Consider the following 23,522-nt stretch of genomic DNA (forward strand, 5'->3'; position numbering starts at 1 on the left):
AGTAATTTGTGATATGGGATAGAAGAACTCAAAGGTCTGAAAGGAGTTTTCACAACTAAAACCTACTTTTCAGACCCTATGGGTTCAGCAAGAAGAGTGTGGATTTTCTGTGATGTCCTGAATTTGCTTAAATTGCTTGGAAACCACATTTTAGATTTATTTATTTATTTAGCCATCCATGGACATTTTAAAATGTATGGATGTTGTCAGTTGCATACATTAATATATTTATACAGTTTGTTGTTACATGCAGTTAAACATTGTGGCATATAAGTTATTTACAATCATTTTTGCTCCTTATCTAAATATTATGAAACAAAAGCTATTTACAATCATTTTGTACTAAGGAATTCACTTATAGTGTAAAAGCAGTGTTTCTGCAAAAACAATTTAAGATTTTTCCTAAAGCGGTACATGTTATCTGCTGCTTTTATTTTCTGCGGCAGTTTATTATACAGTTTTACACCTTCATACAAGAAGCTATTTTGAGTCTTATATTTTTTCTTCCTGTCTAGGTGAAGACAATGACTTGTTCTTGTACTATAGTTATGAAAACTGCTATTTGTGCTATAATTTTCTATATTTTTCTTGATGTACACTACGGTTTGGAATATAAATTTACAAGGAACAGTTAGAATTTCTAACATTTTGAAAAGTTCTCTGCAGTGGGCCCACTTACTGCTTTTTGTTACAATTCTTACTGCTCTCTTTTGCATTTTAAATACTGTTTCCCCAGAAAATAATACCATAACTGATTACTGAATTAACATAACTAAAGTATACAGTTCTCAAACATTCACTACTACATGCAGATACAAGGACTCTAAGTGTATAACATGTTGTGGATATCTTTTTCAAGAGTTTCATAGCATGTTCATTCCACTTCATTTGGCTGTCAACGTGCAACCCTAAGAATTTTGTTGTATGTACATCATCTATGGAGATGTTATCTAGTTTTAAATTTAAGGGACTCTGTTTTCTGTTCATTCTAAAGCATATTGTATTTGTTTTCTTTATGTTGAGTGTTACTTTGTTTTCCTGAGACCATTTGTGAACATCCCTCAGCACTTCAGTAGAATTTTCCAACATTTGTGCTGGTGTCATACTGGTGATTACTTTGTTGCTGTCATCTGCAAACAATATCTTCTCTCCATGGCTGATATGTTGCGGGAAATCATTTATATACACCAGAAATAATACAGGGCCTAGTACTCTTCCTTGAGGGACCCCAATATTGATATATTGTGGATCAGATATATGTATCTCAAAGTACTTTGATCCACTGGAGACATGTGTGATCTCTACTGACTGTACTCTGTTTTCTAGATATGAACTAAACCATTTGAGAACCACTCCCCTTACTCCTAGTGCCTTTAATTTATGTGACCGCTTCTGGTGTAATTCTGGAGTAATTCTGCCCAACATCACAGTCTTGAACGAGAAGCTTTTTGAAAATCTGTTAGCAATACAGAGCATGGATTTAAGGACCGCACATCACATTAGGGAGGTTCATGCAGAAGTAATATGATGAGCTTGGCAGCACAACTATTTCACATCATTGTGCCCAAGCTCTTAAATGTGTGCTAAACAAAGAAAGAAAGGAAATTTAATTGAACTGACCAATGACAACTTTGTTGCTTTAAACTCAAGGATTCCTAAGGATGACTAGATGCCTCTTCAAAGTGGCTGAGGCCTTAATTTTCAAAGACAAGAGAACACACTAAAAAGGCTCCTCAAGATTTGTTCTAACATGCAGTGCCTGTTGTCATTCCAGAAGGGTTTCATAGTTTCAGCAAACTCTCTCTTTGGACTTTACAGTGATGTACAGAATATGGGAGTTCCATGTATCTTGACTTTCAGGCTAAAGCCAGATTGTTTGGAGAACTTTTTTTCTAAAATTTGTGGTCTAGGCACATTTTACAACAACCCAACACCTTTTGAAGCAGCTTCTAATACTGATGGGAAATAAAGAAGACAACCCCTGTCTGTTATTGAGATTACTAGTCTGGTGCTGTCACATTTCTCCAACTTAAGAATCAGAACAGGACTTCATAAAACTCATCACAACAGAATTGTGTATTAGCATAACTGGAAATATGGCTGCTGATTTGGATTGTTGTAATTTCAGCTAACAAGAACTAGCAACCAGTGATGACTGTGAATCCCAAGCTGCATTTAAATATCTTGCAGGTTATGTAGCACTGAAATGCAAGCACACTGGCACACAGAAAAACTTCTTCTGGATTCAAATTATATCACCAGTAATGATTGGATCTCTGCAATCTCCAGTAGTGGGCTCACTTCTCCCTCAACTTACTGATTCAATAAAGTAAAGAAGTTCAGAGTGATATTTTGCATTTTTCATGGGTGGCATTTGGCTAAGTGTGATGCACTGTTGCAAAAGGTAATTTCTACAGTAATGTTAAAGTTTCCAATAATGCATCTCAAAGTGGTGTCTCCCTACTTAAGAACAAGAACCTTCATTAGAATAAGGCATCCGAACACAAAACTAAAACAAAAAACATGAAAGGAGAGGACAGGGGAAGGGGAAAGACTGGCAGGTGCGTTGGCAGAGGACAGCACACAAAGAGGGTGGGACATGTTACATCTTTACGGTGAGTAGCAATCTATCTTTTCCTCATATTGTTAATATTCCAATTTGCAGTTTCCAAGTGTTTATTTCTTATAGTCTTAAATTTAATTAATGCTTAATGATGTGCTTCAGCACTTAACAACATGTAATTCATGAAGCTGGTGTTAAACTCCTGTGGTAGAACACTATTCCAGGTGACATCACACATGTTATCCAATAGCAGTGCAACCCCCTGACTGACATACCAAATTGTTTCTAGTTGCCTTGAGACTGACTCACAAAGGAATGAAACCTGTGCTTGTTTTACCCTTTCTCATTACTTCCTAAACAGAGGAGATGGCATTCTTAGCATAAGTTGAAACTTCTATAAATTGAACCTGCCTTTCTTACATCAACACTTTAAAAAAATATCCAATAAATGTGGGAGGTACAGGCTCCATGGAGCAGTCTGAGCCCTGGCCCTTCTCCCACCTCTCTCTATCACTGGTATTGTATACATATCCTCTAGAGATGGAGTTCAGTTTCCAAATGCACTGTGCTACTAGAAAAAATGTAACCCAGTGTGTGGTCATGTGAGAAAGTCACTTTCCATGTTAAAGATTACCATCATTAACCTTAAAATTAGTTATACTTACAGATTTAATAAAAAATTGTCTAGATAAAATAAGTTTCTGTTCTCCTGTATAATTTACTCCTTGAAGCATGACACTAATCCAAACAATTATCCAGAAAATTTCAATTTTAAAGTCCCTCATCCTCCTCCCTCACTTGGATAAATTTCTGTGGATGGCCGTAGTTGTAGGTAATGCACATGGCTGACATGTTTTGAGGGGTAGGATTCTGGGAAAATGTAAACAGCCTAAAAAAGAGACTGCTTGCAAAACTGTCATATTATCCATCCTAAAATATTACTTAATTGTGAGGAACCCACACCAATTACGACTAACGGGAGACATTGAACATATACAAAAAATGGTGGTGCAGAGGGTGAGAAGTTTGTTTGAGATGACATATTTTTCATGTTTATTACTTTTTATTAAAAAAAAAAAAAACACACACTTTCACACATTTTGACTTAAGACATCACCAGAATCTGTTAGATTACAAAGAAACTAATGAGAACTTGGCCATTTATGTGGGGGTGCTGGCAGCAGAAGAATTATTACAAGTGGGATAGCTTGGGGCTGGTATTGACTAATTCTCTGTCATTGCTAACATTGGTGGTGGCAGAATTACATAACATCATTCTCATGCATACAAAATCTTAATGATAATTACTTACACCATGTTGCATGGCTGTGTCTCTTCTTTGTATGTTGTGTGAAGTAAAAATTCTTAACAAAGGTATTATGTCTCAATTTGGAGGTACCATAATGTATCTGGAACTGAGTTTTGTTTTCAATTTCATAATTTATATGTAAATGTGAGAGTAAGTGCAAAAATGCACATTTATTGCTGTGTTGTACAGAGAAAATTATTTTTTTGTCATAACAGAGTTAGAGCCTTCTGTAAATTGTTTGAAATAATCAGTAATAGAGCAGCTTCATATTTCATTAGGTAGGAATGATTTGTATTGTTTGACACTTTCCTGATAATGAATACTGGTCATTGTGTCAGGCATTTCACTGATACTTCACAGTATTATAAAGCTCCATTTACTCATCATTTTTATGTTATGAGGCTTACAACACCTTATTACCTGAGTGCGTGTTTAAAAAATTAATATCAGATGTTTGAACCAAATAGAATTGAAATAGAATTGAAATGAGTTCCAATTATTTCTGAGTTTTATACTATATCTGAACTTATTGTAACCTTCCAAGCTATTCACTTCTGCCACTCAATGTTCTACAAAATTCTATTTCTGATGAAAGCTGAAGCTGAAATTGGCGTGAAGGATGCACTAAGTAGAGCAATGTCTTGCACTCTGAATCAATGTGTTTCTCTTCCTGGGGGGCTAGTTATTAGATACAGTTGAGCATATTGTTAGAACCAAGACCTTTTTCATGATTTCAGAAAGAAAATTATTCTTACATAACATGGTTTTTATTAAATTTCATTCTATGCTCATCTTATTTATACGAGATCTGTTCAGAAAATTTCAGAACATTCATAATTTTGCAACAGTGGTGTGTTGGAGAGAAATGTGGTTGGCATCCCTGCCACACGCCCATGTTTAATGTGCAACTGCTGAAAGTTTCATTGTTATATGTCTGTTAGTTCTTGTTCAGTGCTGTATTGAGTAGAACTTTATTTGGCACAGTTTGCAAATTTTGAGATGCCAGAGTTAGAGGAGCAACGTGTCTGTATTAAGTTTTGCATGAAACTCAAAAAAACCATTCAGAGACGCATCAAATGATGCAGGAAGCCTACGGTGATGAGTATTTAAGCTGTACTGTATGTTACGAATGGTTCACATGCTTTAAAAATGGCCAGGTGGAAGTTAAAGATAACCCTCACTCAGGACACCCTTCAATGTCTACCAATGACGATCATGTCAGGAATGTCAAGGAAATTGTGCGTACCAATCGAAGACTGACTGTCTGAGAGAGTGCAGAAGAATTTAACATTTCGGTTGGACCATGTCATGAAACCCTGACACAGCATCTTGAAATGCATCGTGTTGCCACCAATTTCACCCCACAGCTCATGAGTCAAGACCAGGAAGAACTTCACCTCAAATCTGTGAAGAGCTTTTGTATTGTGCAAATGAGAATGAGATGTTCCTTAAGAACATCATAACTGGGGATGAGACGTGGATCTATGGTTATGATGTTGAGGCCAAGGTTCAACCTTCCCAATGGGTTGGGAGAGTTCTTCCAAGACCAAAAAAAGCTTGTCAAGTCAGGTCAAATGTCAAAGCCATGCTGATAATTTTCTTCGACTTTGAAGTATTAGTTCATCATGAATTCATGCCACAGGGGCAAACTGTTAATCGATGGTACTATCAGGACATGTTGCAATGCCTGTGAGAAAATGTGAGAAGGAAACAGTCTTAAATGTGGTGTGACAACTCATGGCTCTTGCATTACGTTAATGTACCTAAACATTCATCCCTCTTGATGCATGACTATTGCACAAAAAAGGAAATCACTGTGCTGCCTCATGCTCTGTACTCTCCAGACTTACTGCCTGTGGACTTTTTTTTTATTTCCTGAGTCGGAAACCCTGTTAAAAGGATGTAGATTTGCTACAATAGACAAGATAAAAGGAAATTCGCAGATGTTACTTCAAGCGATCTAGCAAGAGGCATACTAAGACTATTTCTGTTAGTGGAAAAGGCATTGGGAGTGGTGTATCAACTGTGGAGAAGAGTATTTTGAATGACACCATGAAAGTAAAAGGTAAGCGTAGAAAAATTTTGTGGATAAAGCCCTGGAATTTTTTGAACAGACCTTGTATATCAAGCTTGAGAGCCACTTATGTAATTTATTTCATTTGCAAAAATTTCATCATCTGCTGTAGCATGTTTTATCATTTGGAATATAGTGAGCACATATGTGTAACTCATTATTTTTCAAAGATCTAACTCTTGTAGTCAATTAAAAATTTAATGAGAGAAGCATTTAATGTTTCTAGTAGTTAAATGTAGTGAATGTTTATAAGCAGTTACAGAAGAACTAATTCGCAAAAGATCAGAACACAATGAAGGGGAAATATCCACTTTAGAAGAGATAAGCCTACATCAAGAAGACATTGAGAAGATTGAACACATTCAGAATTGGTGCCGAAATCTTCAGATACTTCTTCTGCAGTCAAACTTAATTGCTCGAATTGGTATGTAGTATGTAAATATTTGTATACAAAATTTTTTATGCAAGAAGATATATGTTCCCCTCTCATTTTCAAAATATATCATTTATTGTGGATCTAGGAAGGTGTTAAGTAATGTTCAGTTTGCACATAAAGCTGTAATGGGTTTTAAATACCAGTCTGGTCAATAAGGTTTAAGTTCTAAATGTTTTATCCACATTGCTTAGGGAAATACTGGGACAGCTTGTTGGAATAGATTATCAACGATACCCACATTTACGTCTATGCTCCACATGCCCCTGTAGGTTGTGTAGCAGAGGGTATCTCATTTAACAGTCTTTTTTCCATTTTTCCTGTAAATATTTAGATTATTTGATGGGCTTTTTAACATAAAAACTAATTACTGCTAGTTAACACTAATGCATGGTAAGAATGACTGTTAGTAATCCTCCATAGGAGCTTGATTTTCTCTGATTTTATTGTCGTGGTCATTATATGAGTACATGTGGGAGGAAGTTAATACATTGCTTGACTGCCTTTGGAACACATACCATCAGGATATTAGCAGTAAACCTCTTCGTGATACACAGTGTCTCTCTTGTAGTATCTGTCATTGGAGTTTGATGAGTGTATCCATGATACTTACATTTAGTAAATGAACCAATGATAAAACCTGCTACTATACTTTGGATATTGTCTATCTTGTATACCAAACCTGCATGGTAGATCTAACAGACTGATGAAGAATACTCAGAAATCAGCAAAACAAAGGTTTTTCAAGCTGTCTCCTGTGTGGGTGTAGTACATTTCTGAGGATTCTTTCACTGACTCCCAGTCTGGCACATGTTTTTTCTGCAACTATTTTAGTTTCATATGGTTATTTCACATTAAGTAACTTTTGATGCTTGCTGTTAGATATTAAGATGGTTCTGGGCGGCAAAATACTAAAAAAATGTCTTGATGTAGAACTAGTTTCTGTATAGAGTAATTATTCTCCTAAATTTTTGAAATGCTCTTCAGCCAGTTTATATAACAATGAACATTTATTACATGAACATGTACAGATATGATTTCAGTGCGGAGGTATGCTTCCGGTGTGGAGGTATCATTAAGACTAAAATTCTCCATAAATTCAATGTTGATGGATGTTGTTCATTGATGAGTCTTAACATCAGCTACTGAGAGGCTCTTCTTAAGCAGTCCATGTGGTGTTTGAAATTCCGTGCTGCGCTTGTTGTGACATAAAGTCCGATCGTTGCCAGTATTACAAACAAATAATAATACAGCATAAAATAAATATGTGCACAATCACAAAGTATCATATGTATACAAATTTGTATCTGCAAATTATTTGAAAGACTTGACTTTTAATATAAGATTAAATGAGTAAGTGTGTTATTAACTCCTAAATAATCTAATTCAAACCTTAAGCATTTTTGTAAGAATCTTCTTTTACACTTGTGTATGGCATACAGTAAATATATTTTATATTAGTATGTCTTTTTCTGTAATTAATTATCCTTCTACTTAAAAAATTCACATAATTACATTTTGCTTCTTAAAAGCTACTAGTGGAAGTTACACATCAGTGAAGTATGTACGTTTTTGTGTTATTATTTATCATTATTCTCATTTTTATTTTTTTCAAGTCAAATAATCAATTGTTAATTAGTTGAATCACTTCTGTTAATGACACAATATCTCTTTATGTTAGTACCAACTTCTTTAATATTATATTTATTTAAATTATATATTCATTTATTATGATCCTAGCTTCGTCTCTGATGCTTAAAGAGTACCAAATTAGCTGCATCTTATTTTGTGGCATTTGTCATGTCCAACCTGTCATGATCTTTTACTTATTATAACAACAGAGTCTACTAGCTTTTGACCTAGTATATGTCCATCTTATGTATATCATTCCAGTAATTATTCATTTAAAAAAAAATTAAAAATGTAGTTCCTTTTTTTTGTGACAAGACGTTAGAATATTTCGTATGGAAGCTACTCAGGCATTCCATTAGATATTTGGAATAATCAAAAAGAGGACTGATTAGTCAGTTACACGTCTAGTCTAATCTTGAATCCTTTAGATATGTCAGGGTAAGACATGAGCTTGGATATACATACTAAGTTAAACTAACCTAACCTTTAAAAACCGTAGGTAAACCCAACCATAGCATTTAGTAAATTAAAAGCAGTACAAAATCCTTTTGTGCACACTTGTACAATTTATTATTATTATATCCTAGTAGGAAACTATATCAACTTTCACCAGATTTTGTTAGTTAATAACCTGAGTCTTCAAAATGCACTGCAAAAAATAGCATTAGATTATATTCCAAAAAATCTTCATCCGTAACTTGCCATTGGATGGACACACATATGAATTTAGGATAATAATCTTAAACTAATACACATTAGTGCATTGAAATCATTAAATTATAGCATGTCTCTCACAGTGGAAAATTTTTAGATGATGATATGTTTCCGCCAGTGTTTCAGCTACTGTAATTAACATTTTTGGTGGACACCTAGTTCAGCAAATTTCATACATCACTCAACACTGGAATTGCTCTGTAACAGGAAAAATATTGCTTCACAGCATAAGTCATTGTAATTGCCGATAAACTGGTAATTTCTTAGTGCAAGGAAAGATGGGATTCTTTCTTGCACAGAAGATAAAGGATAATAGGACCACAGTATATATAAATAGATTCTCTCCAAGGCCAGTTCTTAGCCCAATATGTTGATTAGTGCTATAACTGTTCATGGGTCATTACATTTTTAAAACCTACTATAATACATATGTAAAAAAAAAGTTTTGCATTACCTCAGTTCTGAGAGCCCCGAAAGGTGTACAGAAAACTGGAATTGAGATCAACATAAACACCATTTCTGCCCTTCTTATTGCTCATTAAAACCACACATTGAATGTTGTACCACCATACAGCGAGACCTTCAAAGGTTGTGGTGCAGATACCTGTACACACCGGTACCTCTAATACCCAGTAGCACGTCCTCTTGCATCGATGCATGCCTGTATTTGTTGTGGCATATTATCCACAAGTTTATCAAGGCACTGTTGGTCCAGATTGTCCCACTTCTCAACAGCGATCCAGCGTAGATCCCTCAGAGTGGTTGGTGGGTCACGTCATCCATAAACAGCCCCTTTCAATCTATCCCAGGCATGTTCAATAGGGTTAATATCTGGAGAACATGCAGGCCACTCTAATTGAGCAATGTTGCTGTCCTGAAGAAAGTCATTCACAAGATGTGCATGATGAGGGCACAAATTTGTTGTCCACGAATAAGAATGCCTCACCAATATGCTGCCGATGTGAATGCACTATCGGTTGGAGGACGGCATTCACGTATTGTACAGCTGTTTTGGTGCCTTTCATGACCACCAGCAATGTACGCTGGCCCCACATAATGCCACCCCAAATCAGCAGGGAACCTTCACCTTGCTGCATTCGCTGGACCGTGTGTCTAAGGCGTTCAGCCCGACTGGGTTGCCTCCAAACACATATCCGATGATTATCTGGCTGAAGGCAAATGCGACACTCATTGATGAAGAGAATGTGATGCCAATCCTGCATGGTCCATTCGGCATGTTGTTGGGCCCATCTGTACCAAATGCACGGTGTCATGGTTGCAGAGATGGGCCTTGTCATGGATGTCGGGAGTGAAGGTGCGCATCATGCAGCATACAAAGCACAGTTTGAGTCATAACATGATGTCCTGTGGCTGCATGAAAAGCCACAATCCATAGGTAGTGGTCATCCACATCAGTAGTACCCCATGGGCATCCTGAGTGAGGCATGTCATCGACAGTTCCTGTCTCTCTGTATGTCCTCCATGTCCGAACAACATCGCTTTGGTTCACTCCGAGACACCTGGACACTTCCCTTGTGGAGAGCCTTTCCTGTCACAAAGTAACAATGTGGACATGATCAAACCACAGTATTGACTGTCTAGGCATGGTTGAACTACAGACAACACAAGCCATGTACCTCCTTCATGGTGGAGTGACTGGAACTTATCAGCTGTCAGACCCCCTCTGTCTAATATGCACTGCACATGCATGGCTGTTTATATCTTTGGGGGAGGGGGGGGGGGGGGTTTAGTGACATCTCTGAACAGTCAAAGGGACTGTGTCTGTACTACAATATCTATCTTCAGGACTTCTGAGAACTGGGGTGATGCAAAACTTTTTTTGATGTGTGTACATCATAATAGATCCCATTCTCTAGAAAGGCACAAAAGGTCATCAAATCACTGAGCTCTTGGTCATTATGTTATGGCAAAGCATTTGGCTGTATTATTTTCAAAGTTTTTTTCACATTTGGACTTTACCAAGAGATTGAAATAAAGCCAAAATAATCATAATACAAAAAAAAGGTAGTGCTAAATATCTAAAGAACTGTTGCGCTGTCAGCCTTATGCTCCTACTGTACCAAGTTTTTACTAGAATTTTGCATATCAGGTTGAGCACTACATTTGACCTGGCTCAGCCCACTGTGAAACTGGGTTCAGCAAAGGATTTAATACAATGAACCATATTCTCTCTGTACGTGAAACAGTTAGTAGAACAGATGAATACCTTGCCTTTACAGATGTTGAAAGGGCATTTGATTCGACCAGTCACCCAGTTCTGTTTGTGGCTCAAACAATACAAAGAACAGAACATGGCTATATTAATGTACAAAACCTTCACTGCATTTGTGAGAGTTGGTGAAGAAGCCAATGAATTTCCTATTCAAAGAGGTGTAAAACGAGGCGACTCAATATCTCCAAAAGTATTTTCAGCAGTTCTAGAAAATCAATGTCTGAGTTGATATGGGAGACTCAGGTAATCCAAGTTCTGGGAAAGAAATTAATTATGATGTTGTTCTGTTTGCAAATAATATAGAAGAACTTTGGCTATTGGTTAGTGAACTTTTGTTAGTCTTCTCTGAAGTTGGTCTGCAAATGAATTACATTGTTATGAATGAATGGGCTCTAGAGGGACATATACGTTCTGAAAAAAGCATATTTGTGCTATCAGCTGAATAATTTTTTTAATGTTTATTCTCTACTGATTTCAATTATTACAATCATCTTCACACAAAACAACTGTAAGGTAAAAAAAAGAGGAATACAGAATAGAACTTAGTTTACAATGTTGATATGAGAAATTCATCTTACATGCTTGGCCATGCAATGTTAATAGAGCTTTTAGTAGGTGACTGTCTACAGCTTATTAGATAATTTGAAAAAAGGATGTTTGTGCCATCAGCTTGTGGCAGCCATACTGCAGAAATGCATGAAAGAACGAGAGCCTCTTACGGCTGGCCCAAGATAGCTGCATCAGATATCTGTTGACGTGCATACCTGCCAATAGGCAAAATTCTGGAAGTTTTCGGTGCGCATGGGTGTGGGTCAGCGAAAAAAGCAATAGCAGTGCAAAATGAGCTGCTGTAAAGTACAGTACATAACTTCAATCCACAGACCACTTGGGTTGAGCTTAATGCGAGCTCCACACAGACAGGTACAGAAGTTTGTTTGGCACTCTCCATTCATTTCCATCCTCACTTCATCACATCCACGAAGTACACAGCATCCCATGATCTCAGGAAAAAGATTTGTTGTGTTCTGGGCACATGTCAGTGTTCTCCCGCTCTTGTGCAGTCGGGCAACATGCTCATCGCCAAGGAGAGTACACACTCCGGGATCGGTGTTCGAGTGGAACTGCTATGCAAACACAACTATTGCAATCCCCAGTTAATGGACATTGTGATCTGATTTCATTTTTGTCACTTGTTAATTTACTCATTTGCCAGTTATATATATTTCTGGCGAGTGTACTTGTCAATTCCATTTACCACACTATCAACACAGCCTACATCCTGAACAAAGTGCATTGGTGCGACAGCTAAGTTGGTTCACTGAACAACTGCCATGTAAGCAGGGATACCCACATGTTCTTGCTTCAATGGTGACCTTGAAGTGATCACTAGGCTAAATATGTGGTGACGAACGTTCATTGATGTGAGTGACATGGAACCATGAGTGATTTAACACTTATGTCCTTGCGTTTGAAGAGTGAGCTTATGGACAAACCATCTTCAACTAGGCGCTGAAGCAAGATGATAAGAGAATACACAGTAGAAAAAAGACAATAGATGAGCTGCAAGCATGCTACCAGAGACTGGAGACCAAGCAGCAGGCACTCTCTGCATGCATGGTCTCTGCCCATCTGGAACCAGTTGACAAAAACTTCCATGCACAAGGCACAGTCACCCTGACAGCTCCCAATGTTACATGGGCAATGGCAGGCACAGGACAGATGTTGGTTAGGCTGCCACTCTTTTGGCACTGTGACCCATTCATGTGTTCCAACCAAGTGAGTTGCAATATGACCTGCGACCTCACCAAATTTGGACGCATCATGAGCCAGCTAAATCAAGACTACAGGGACAAAGTGCAGGACATAATCACTGCCCTGTCAACATGGTCTTCATATAGGCAATTAAAAGAGGAATTAATCTGATGAATTTCACCATCACAGGAACAATGGGTGCATCAGTTGGTGTGCCAAGAGGAGTGTGGTGACTTGAGGCCATCTCAGTTCCTGCACCATCTGCGGAGCCTCGCACAACCTGACATGGTGCCAGACTCACTGTTGCATGCTATCTGGATGTGCAGCCTCCCAGCATAAGTGCAAGTGGTCATTGCACCTGGACACCATTGCAGATTTGGCTGATCAGGTGCATGAAGCACAGGCAGTGGTGCCCAATACCACTGCCATGGTAGCCTACAATGCTGTAACTATGCAAGCAAATTTGACTCTATGGAAACACATATCTCGCAGCCACCAGCACAGACATCGATCTGCACCACCTAGTGTAGGACTTGGCTGCACAGGTGGCAGCAATCAGCAAGCAGATTGACTGGTTGGTGCATTTACAGACAGAGGGCAGCAGGTGCTGTAGTGACAGCAGATCCTGATACTGCCGTTCTGACTTACGTAACTAGCAGTGCAGTACCGTATGTTCTTGTGGTATGCTGACGACATTTAGAGCAGCAGTTGAGTGAGTTTTACCAGTATCATTCCCCTTTAGGTAATGAATTGACAAATTGTTAGCTTCCCTGCTTGCTGCAACCAGCCCTAGATGCACCCAGCTGCAGTGCAATATCCAAACGTCTCTTCATAAACGGATGGGCTGGCAGCTTGAAGTACTTTGTTAACACAGATTCCAATCTGTCTATTTTCCCCCAATCAACACTAAGAGACTGCTAGAAGGTCGAGGTGCTGTCTCTCATGGCGGCAAACAATTCAGCAATAAAAACATACAGTACTCATCACTGAAATTTGGACCTTGGACTGCGCCACGCATTCAGGTGGACATTTACTGTGACTGATGTCAACAAACCAATCCTGGGCGCAGATTTTGTTGGCCACTACAACTCTTTAGCCAACATTATGAACACCCTGCTGATCGATTCAACAACAAATTTGGAAATAGCAGGACAACGTTAGCGGGCTGCCTTCTTCAGTGCTAAACCAGTGAATTTCCCAAGACTGTATACAGACATACTGGGCAAGTTTCCAGAGCTCACTTGCCTACTTGATGCATTGAGGGATATCAAGCATTCGACAGTCCATCACATCGTGATTACATGTGGGTTATCCATTTCGTGGCTTCCACGTTGACTTGTGTCCGAGTGACTCACTGTAGCAAAGGCTGACTTCGAGGCCATGTTGCAACAAGCCATTGTTTGACCATCATGGTTGTCTGCCCTGTTCTTAGTGCCAAAGAAAGATAATTTGTGGTGCCCATTTGGAGACTATCGTGCCTTAAATGCACAAATGGTGCCGGACCGATATACCGTATCGCACCTGCAGGAATTTAGCCACATCTTGGTAGGCTCAGTTATAGTAAAATTGATTGCATGAATACATCTTATGAAACTTATCGTAGTGTTTCACATACCTTGATGACATCCTTGTCTATTTGAAATCGCCCAAACTCCACTGCTGCCACCTAACCAGTACTGCGTCATTGATGGCCAGCCGCATTGCTCCAACCTGTGAAACTCACCGGACCTTGCCTCTAGTTAACAGTACAATACGCTCAAATTTGTGAATGCACCCCAATGAATCTTTCAACATAACCATATTTGGAGATCTTGAATACAAGTACCTATAAACAGAAACTAGTTCTGGTAGAACTGAACTATATTGCGGAGACCCAGTGTCCTCAAATTAAGTGGTTGTACATTTAGCCAACACAAATTCAAAGATGGCTCCTATCAGAATTCACAGAGCTTGCTCAAATGCGTATGTGCCATTACCATTGGTACAAAGCTCTCACAAGAAACTTCACTCATTTATGAGTTTATGTTTAGCAAATACCACAACCCAGGAAATCTGTGATTGTAAGATACCATTAATGCTCTTTGCCGCACAGGACTTTCCACACCTCGCCGGGTTAGTTAGGAAGGCTATAAACAACTATTTTACATTCACCAAGTCAACACATGTCACAAATTGCAAGTTGTGACCAAAGTGCCATGGTCAACAACAAAACAACAACTTGAGTAGAGAACAGCTCACCGGTATACTGTGCTCACCTACCTTCACACACAGGAGTGCTGTTTTTCACATGTCTTAAGCTTAGTACATGAACTATTCATGTCTAAGCCTCAGCAGTTTGCACCAGCAGAAATATACTTCAAACACATTATTCACATTGACTGCATGTATGATTTTACATAGATGACATTACTAGCATAGTATGTGCTCAAACAAAGCATATTATGGCACTAAGACAGAGTTTCAGTTACCATGTGACTGTCCTATTCAACTACTGAGCTGCATCTCTTCCAACAATGGCGTCTCTCCCCACTGCTCAGATAATTTGTGGCAGTGGTGTCAGACACCGTAGTTTGCATGCCAAATATTACCTCTTCCTGCAGTTACGTTCTTTTCTCTTATTTATGTACATGGAGTCAAACTCTAAACAATGTTTTTATAACTGTGGTGACTTCTGTCCCATCCACCACAATAAAATGTATGGTGGATTATTTTTACTTCTGGCTGGGTCAGCTAATGGACTCTTCCACAAGGACCAGATTGAAGGGATATCTACGGTCACTTCTCTGTATCCATGCATCTGCTCTTACCTTTTCCAGGCCTTGCTGCCTGTGCTTGTCTTGATGACTAGTTATATTGGGGGCCACCAGCTGCATCTGCCTCTGATGCAACCATCTGACCTATGCACACTCCAGCTACCTATGGCTGAATTTTGATTGGCTCTTTTATTTAAAACTTCAGTATCTCCACTCTACATATTCCAGTCATCATGCTGGTTTTACCATTCTTATTGTAATAAAATCCTGCGTCATTTCACAGGTTTTCCAACTGATTATATTTCCAAATTATTATTCTTAGTGATATAATCTGTTAATTATCAGCTTGGGCATGCACAGTGTTATGAAAGCACACTGCCATGTCTCACAGCAGTAATACTGGAATAGGCTTAGTGGCAACTGCAGTCAAACTAACTGAACTTTACTAACATTACTTAAAATATGATAAAAAATTTTAAAATTATTCTTTTTATAAAGTAAACAAATGAACAATCAAGAGCTAGTTCACTTTACTTAATCTTCTTCTTTCTCTTGACCTTATCTTTTACCTTCAAAGGATTCGCATGTTAATCTCAGTTTGGCAATATTTGTGGTAGAGGGTGGTCAGATCCCCTTTCTGCCACCAACACTTTTTATTAATCATATGACTGAGGTGAGACATGGGTGCCAGCCCAGTATCCACCCATTCAGATTTGGGAAACTGCTTAAACCTACATATGGGCTGCCCGGCACAGTGGCACTCATTGTTAAACTGCCAGACGGGTTTCCCTGCATCCTGGAAATGGTGTGCTAATGTGGATGACTGTCTGAGGGTGTACACTTTACTTAATAAAATAGTGCATAAAATATTAATAAATAGTGCTCAATCAAATAAAAAATGTCTTTTCTAATCACATCACTGGTTGCTTTGAAGAACATTACATATGAAATTTTTCTTGATGTCCTCCATATGAGGAATTACAGACTCTGCCCAGGTCCAGGCAATAGATACACCTTAAGCTTCTCCCTCATCATTTAATCAACAGTATTTACTACATCTATGTGATCTATGTAGTTCAGCAAATCTTGTACTTGACAAATTCTTGGCCTATTCCCTTTTCTCTCACTGAGAAACGCAACTGACATACACTTACGTACAACATATTCATAGCTTAATGAATCATCCAGGTATTCTTTCAGATTCAAATATTTTTCAAAATAAGGTCCAAGACTATCATTCATTGTAGTATATTTATTAGAGTCAGAATTTCTAAACTTAATTTACTCTGAGCTCCTTCTGACCAGAATCGATTTTCAATGGCTAATTGATGTTCATCTTGGGACATGATTCCCCATTGGGATATGAATCCACACTAAGCAGCATCGCTTTTTGTATAACCGACAACTCCGATTTTCCTTTCTTCTGGCCATCATTTAGGGAATACACTCTGAAACGATTTTATAAATATAACTAGATGTAAATCACAGACTGGATCATATGAGTAAAATTATGTAACTTTAATTCATCTCGTTCTGTCAAAACTTCTTTAACCACAGTAGTTCCATTCAACCCTTGATCTTTTACTTCATTTAATTGTGTAGTTGGTGTTTGGGTTGGGACATAACATTACCTAAAATAGCTATATTACTCTCCACAATGTTTATTCTTTCATTTAGTACAGATTTCATGTCTTTGATTGTACATAGATGATTCTCTAAACAGAATTTCTGTTTCTAACTCACAATTTTCCCACTGTTTCAACTTGTTCAGTCACCTGAGATTTTACTTGACTTAAATTATTAGATATGTTCTCAGGTATACTTTGATTTTTGATTGTAGTCTCACAAGAGCCTTTTAACTCATAAATTCTCCCCTAATTGAACAAATAGCTTAATCTTGTTACATTACTATTTCAGACACTAAGGTTTTAGGTTTAATGTGTAAACTATCCATTTTCTTATGTGCTACTGCTAAATTTGCAGCAACTTTACCCTAAAAAGTAATAAAGTTTTCATGTCATGAAGTTATTACTTCGTGGCTAGTTTTTTCAAGATTACTACAAAATTGATTAGTTTCAGACTTTAGCTCTCTATGATTAAATCTTATTTCTCTACTTTTAGACTCAGATTGAGCAAATAATTTACCTCTAATTGATCCAGTATATTAGAGCTAGACCTCATCACACTGAACATTTTCTGGACTTAACTTGGAACTTTTTCATCTCCCAACTCCTACTAGAATCATCCTTTTTATTTTTTGTTGATGTTTTGTCTTCTTCCAATTAATCACTGTCACTTTCATTCTGATAATACTGAATAATCAGACATCTTTACTTCTGACCCTTCTACTTTTTCTGTGTCACGTACTGGCTACTTTTAAATCAATGTATCAGAACTTATTAGGCTCTGATATGCCACTACAGTGCAGCCATAGCACTTTGATCAGGAGCATGAACACTACCACCAGAGACCCTCTAGATGCAGATCCTCAAACTATGTGCTGTAGTTGCAAAATTGCCAAGGCATCAGATAAGCTGTGTGTGACTGAAAGCGTAGTCCACAGTCTGCTGTATCACTGTATGCAAGAAGTTGTCAGAGACTCGCCTTGATAAGTAGTAGAGGCAATATAGTGCTCCTTCCTGATCAGTAAAGGCCCACCAGATTGTGGCAAGTGTTCGTGTGTCATGAAAACTCTAGTGTTTCTGAGCCAGTGTGAATCAGCCAACTAGTTCACAGCCAGCTTTGAACAAGTAAAGGTTGTACCACCAGTACCTTCCTCGAAGTACCTGGCAGATTCCATATTCCTAGATTTCCAAAAAGCGTTTAACATGGTGCCACACTGCAGACTGCTAACAAAGGTATGAGCATACCGAAAAGCTTCCCACATAAATGAGTGGCTCAAACACTTCTTAAGTAACAAAGCCAGTACATTGTTCTCAATGGTGTGCCTTCATCAGAGACAAGAGTGTTGTCAGGAGTGCCCCAGAGAAGTGGAATAGGACTGCTGTTATTTTCTACACACAAAAATGATCTGGCAGACAGGGTGAACGGCAGTCCTTGGCTGTTTGCTGATGATGCAGTGGTGTACAGGAAAGTGTCATCACTGTGTGACTGTAGGAGGACACAAGATGACTTAGACAAAATTTTAGTTGTGATGAATGGCATGTAGCTCTAAATGTAGAAAAATGAAAGTTAATGCAGATGAGTAGGAAAAACAATCCCATGAAGCTTGAATACAGCTTTAGTAGTGTGGTGTTTGACAGAGGCACATTGATTAAATATCTAGGTGTAACGTTGCAAATTGATATGAACTGTAACAAGAATGTAATGATTGTAGGAGGGAAGGTGAATGGTCAGCTTCAATTTATTGAATGAATTTTAGGAAAATGTAGTTCATCTGTAAAGAAGACCACATATAGGACACTAGTATGACCCATTCTTGAGTACTGCTTGAGCATTCAGGATCTGCACTAGGTCGGGTTTTTTGATCAACACATGAGTGTTATGGAGATGCAAATGCTTCGCAAACTCAAATGAGAATCACTGAAGGGAAGGCAATGTTCTTTATGGGAAACATGTGGAGGCATATAGACAGCCTTCTTTTCCTTCACCCTATTTGCAAGTGAAACAGGAAAGGAAATAACTAGTATGGTACAGGGTACTTTCACCACACACCATGCGGTGGCTTGTGGAGTATGTATGTAGATGCGGATGTAGATTTGCAGTCAATCACCAGACCCCTGTTTGGGAAGGCAGCTTTGTTTTAGTTCACCAGAATCACCAAGTGGCACAGAGAGGCAGTGGGAAGTGAGCAGCGGTCCCACATCTCTGGTGCAGGTTGTATTCGGAGCACCATCTCGGAGCCCAGAAAGATGAGCTACAGTCCCACATCTGTGGTGCAGGTTGTATTCTGACCACCATCTCAAAATACAGAATCTTCTCCAGCTAAAAATCACTCCTTCTAACTCAGAAAATTCCACTTTACTTCAGATTAGATCCTGGCCTAGTTGCCAGTGTGGTGGCTCTCTTTTCTAATAAATTAGAAAGATTCTAACCCAAGCTCTAAAGTTCAAGCTTCTATAGTTTGCTTGGGATACACCACCACTGTAAGGGATCCCTATGAATATTAATTTACCTGTGTAAGAAACATAACTCGGATCCTAGAATATGTATTTTACATCTGTTAATAATGTTTGCATCTCCTGGCTAAAGATAAAACACGGAATAAATAATTGTCTCATTTTCATGCAGCAATTAAATAGAAAAATGCACACTCTGCAAACAGATTGAAAATAAAATATAAAATATTCTTCCTTACATCTCATTTTGTTGCGTAAAGGAAAGGAGAAACTGCTGAGAACAAATACAATGTGTTTTTGCAACAATATGACAGGTTTTGAATGTCATAGAATTAAACCTATTGTCTTAGAAAATATGAATTTTAACTGCTTAGCTGAATACAGTCATAAACATGTCAGTCCAAAATGGATACAGCCCTATTACATACTTCAATTAGTCTTCTTTATCTGATGACAGTGCCAGGTTGTGATGCTGTGCCTTTTAGATGACTGCTCCACAACTCCACGTCACGCACATGTGTTCTCTGGGGAATGTATTCCCCAGAACTCTAACACATTTTTCCACAATTCATTAACAAATTGGATTTTTTCTCCCCTTGTCACCAACCTCCCCTCACCCAGCAACAGTGTGAAATTAGTATTTCCCTAACTTATATTTGTAATTAATATTTTAGCAGGGAATTACTAATGAAAGAAAAAGAAAATTTTTCATGTTGATAACTTTATTTACAACTTTTTTTTTTTTTTTTACAAAAGATTACTTTGACATAGTTAGTAAGTGCAGTTTATTTGATCTTAAGTGTTGATTATCATGGATTATATGATAGATGCAATTGTTTACTCCCACAGAAATAAAGGTTATATTACTTCACAGCTACTAGATGATTGACATAAATTCTAATTACTTGTCAGATGGATTATATTCAATTAATAGTTTTGTGTACACAGAAGTTACATAGAACAAATAATTGCACATACACACTGATACTTTTGTAAACTGTAACTTACATTTGGTGGATCGGTTTGTTGTGACATATATCCTTACTATAACATTGTTGTCTTATAGGAGCAGATACAGTAAAAGAGCTAAAACTATAAATGCACTAAAATTTAATTTCTATGACTGTGAAATCCTAAACAAAGAATTCCCTTAACTCAACAATTTCTATATTTTAAAAGGTCAGGAAAAGGACCCATGTCATTACTCCTGCTGTGCAAGAGGGACACAATTAATCTCATAAGCTTTTCAGAATGAGATTTTCACTCTGCAGTGGAGTGTGTGTCGATATGAAACTTCCTGGCAGATTAAAACTGTGTGCCGGACCAAGACTCGAACTCAGGACCTTTGCCTTTCGCGGGCAAGTGCTCTACCATCTGAGCTACCCAAGCATGATTCACGCCCCATCCTCTCAGCTTTACTTCTGCCAGTATTTTGTCTCATACCTTCCAAACTTTACAGAAGCTCTCCTGCGAACGTTGCAGAACTAGCATTCCTGAAAGAAAGGATATTGCGGAAACATGGCTTAGCCACAGTCTGGGGGATGTTTCCAGAATGAGATTTTCACTCTGCAGCTTTTCTTTTTCCTCAAGTCTAAACCTATGGTTCGAATAAACAAAGGCTATGGCAATGTCACAAAAATACCTATTTCATTCTTCCAGGACTGGATTTGAGAGATTATATACTGTTTTCTCTGTAGAAGATTTCCACAGAAATGAAACTGGAAGACATATACAAGTTCTGTTGATCATGAGAGAAGTACATCAGTATTCCTTTGGTTGTAGGCTACATTCTCTAACCAATTGTTTCTTTATCTACAAATTATGTTACAATGATATTATGCATGTCTGCATGATACAAGAATAAAATGTAATTCAATTATAATTATGATTACTTACAGGTCTAACTAATTTCAAAGCTATTTTTCAGTACTTTTTGAGATCTCATAACGAGCCACTAAAGACATTACAATCTTTGCACAAAGATTAGTTTGGATTAGATTTACTTTCATTCCAATTGATCTGTAGTGAGGAGGTCCTCCAGGATGTAGAACATGCCACAAAAACAATAATACATGACAAATATATACAACTCAAACAAATAAGCTAATGTACCATTCCACAGGTCCCAAGTGGAATGATCGTCATTTTTTAATGAAAATAGTTTATTTATTTGTAAGGTAATAAACATGTAATAGAACTACCATAATACTTATTTGCAATAAACACATTACTGCACTGAAATTGTGCAGAAGTTATGTTGTACTTACCCACCCACCCACCCACCCACACACCCACCCACCCACACACACACACACACACACACACACACACACACACACACACACACACAAATCATTTGGTTCTACTGAGAAATTCATCAGTGGAGCAGAAGGAGTTGGCCACCAATAAATCCTTTAGGCTTCTCTTAAACTGAATTTCATTGGTTGTTAAGCTTTTATGGCTGCTGGCAAGTCATTGAAAATGTGTGTTCCTGAATAATGCACACCTTTTTGTACAAGGGTAAGTGACTTTAAATCCTTGTGAAGATTATTCTTATTTCTAGTATTGATTCCATGAATTGAGCTGTTGGTTTGAAAAAGTGATATATTTTTAATGACAAATTTCATTAAGGAATAGCAGTAGTTAGTATCCCTAGTTCCCTAAACAGGCTTCTGCAGGATGTTCTTGAGTTCACACCACATATAACTCTTACTGCACGTTTTTGTGCCCGGAAATCTTTAGCTTGGCTTGATGAATTACCCCAAAAAGTAATCCCATATGACATTAAGGTTTGAAAGTAAGCATAGTGTGCCAGCTTTTTCATTTTTATATCCCCGATGTCTGACACAATTCGCATTGCAAAAAGAGACTTGTTAAGATGCTTCAGCAGTTCTGTGGTGTGCTCCTCCCAGCTGAATTTATTATCAAGCTGTAATCGCAAGAATTTAACACTGTCCACTTCTTCTATCTGCTTGTCATCATACCCCTTACAAGTTCTGAACTGCATGTAGTGTGTTTTTTCAAAGTTTAGTGATAAAGAATTGGCTGTGAACCACTGATTAATGTCCACAAATATTTTATTAGCTGACCTTTCTAAGACTACACTTGATTTGATATTTATTGCAATGTTTGTATCATCGACAAACAAAACGACCTTGGCATCTGGTAATGTCACTGATGAAAGGTCATTGAAATACACAAGAAAAGGTAAGGGCCCCAAAATGGAACCTTGTGGGAGCCCACATGTAATTAGTTACCAGTTGGATGATGCCTGATACCTTAAGAGATGTCTCTTTCCTGATTACACCCTTTGTTTCCTGCCAGAGATATAAGATTTGAACCATTTTGCAGCATTTCCTGTTTAACCATAATATTCTAATTTACTTAAAAGGATATTGTGATTCACACAGTCAAATGCCTTTGACGGATCACAAAATATACCAGTTGCCTGCAATTTTTTGTCTAATGAATTAGGCAGATTTTCACTGTAAGTCTAGATAGCCTTCTCAATATCAGAACCCTTTAGAAATCCGAACTGCGACTTTGACAGAATGTTATTGGAGATAAGATGCTTATAAAGCCGATTGTACATTACTTTTTCTAAAATTTTTGAGAATGCTGGCAAAAGTGAAACTGGGCAGAAATTTGATGCTATTTCTTTATCTCCTTTCTTAAACAGTGGCTTAACTTCAGCATATTTCAACCATTCAGGAAATATTCCAATGATAAACGACTGGTTACACAGGTCGCTTAATATGTTACTTAACTCAGAATCACATTTTTTAATTAACTGTGTTGATATTTCATCATCCCCACTAGATGTTTTTGATTTTAAAGATTTTATGATGGACATGATTTCTGCTGGGGTAGTGAGGGTCAAATTCATATTATGGAAGTTACTTGAAATGTCTGGTCTGAGGTATTCCATAGCAGCATCTACAGAACCTGACAACCCCATCTTTTCATTAACAGTTATAAAA

The 23,522-nt window shown here is 37.8% G+C and overlaps 1 protein-coding gene across 2 annotated transcripts in view; it reads left to right on the plus strand.

Moving 5' to 3' along the window:
* Positions 1 to 23,522, plus strand: part of LOC124607308 (dynein axonemal assembly factor 11) — a 206,582-nt gene that overhangs the window by 51,601 nt on the left and 131,459 nt on the right. The window contains exon 3 of one of the 2 annotated variants that reach the window (XM_047139604.1): positions 6,203 to 6,370. The exons of the other annotated variant lie outside the window; for it this stretch is intronic. Within the exon in view, the coding sequence (XP_046995560.1) occupies positions 6,203 to 6,370 (168 nt within the window). The remainder of the gene's footprint in view (positions 1 to 6,202; positions 6,371 to 23,522) is intronic. 2 annotated transcript variants of the gene reach the window in all.

This window comes from Schistocerca americana, chromosome 3 (assembly GCF_021461395.2).
Source record: "Schistocerca americana isolate TAMUIC-IGC-003095 chromosome 3, iqSchAmer2.1, whole genome shotgun sequence".
NCBI classification, from domain to species: Eukaryota; Metazoa; Arthropoda; class Insecta; order Orthoptera; family Acrididae; genus Schistocerca; species Schistocerca americana.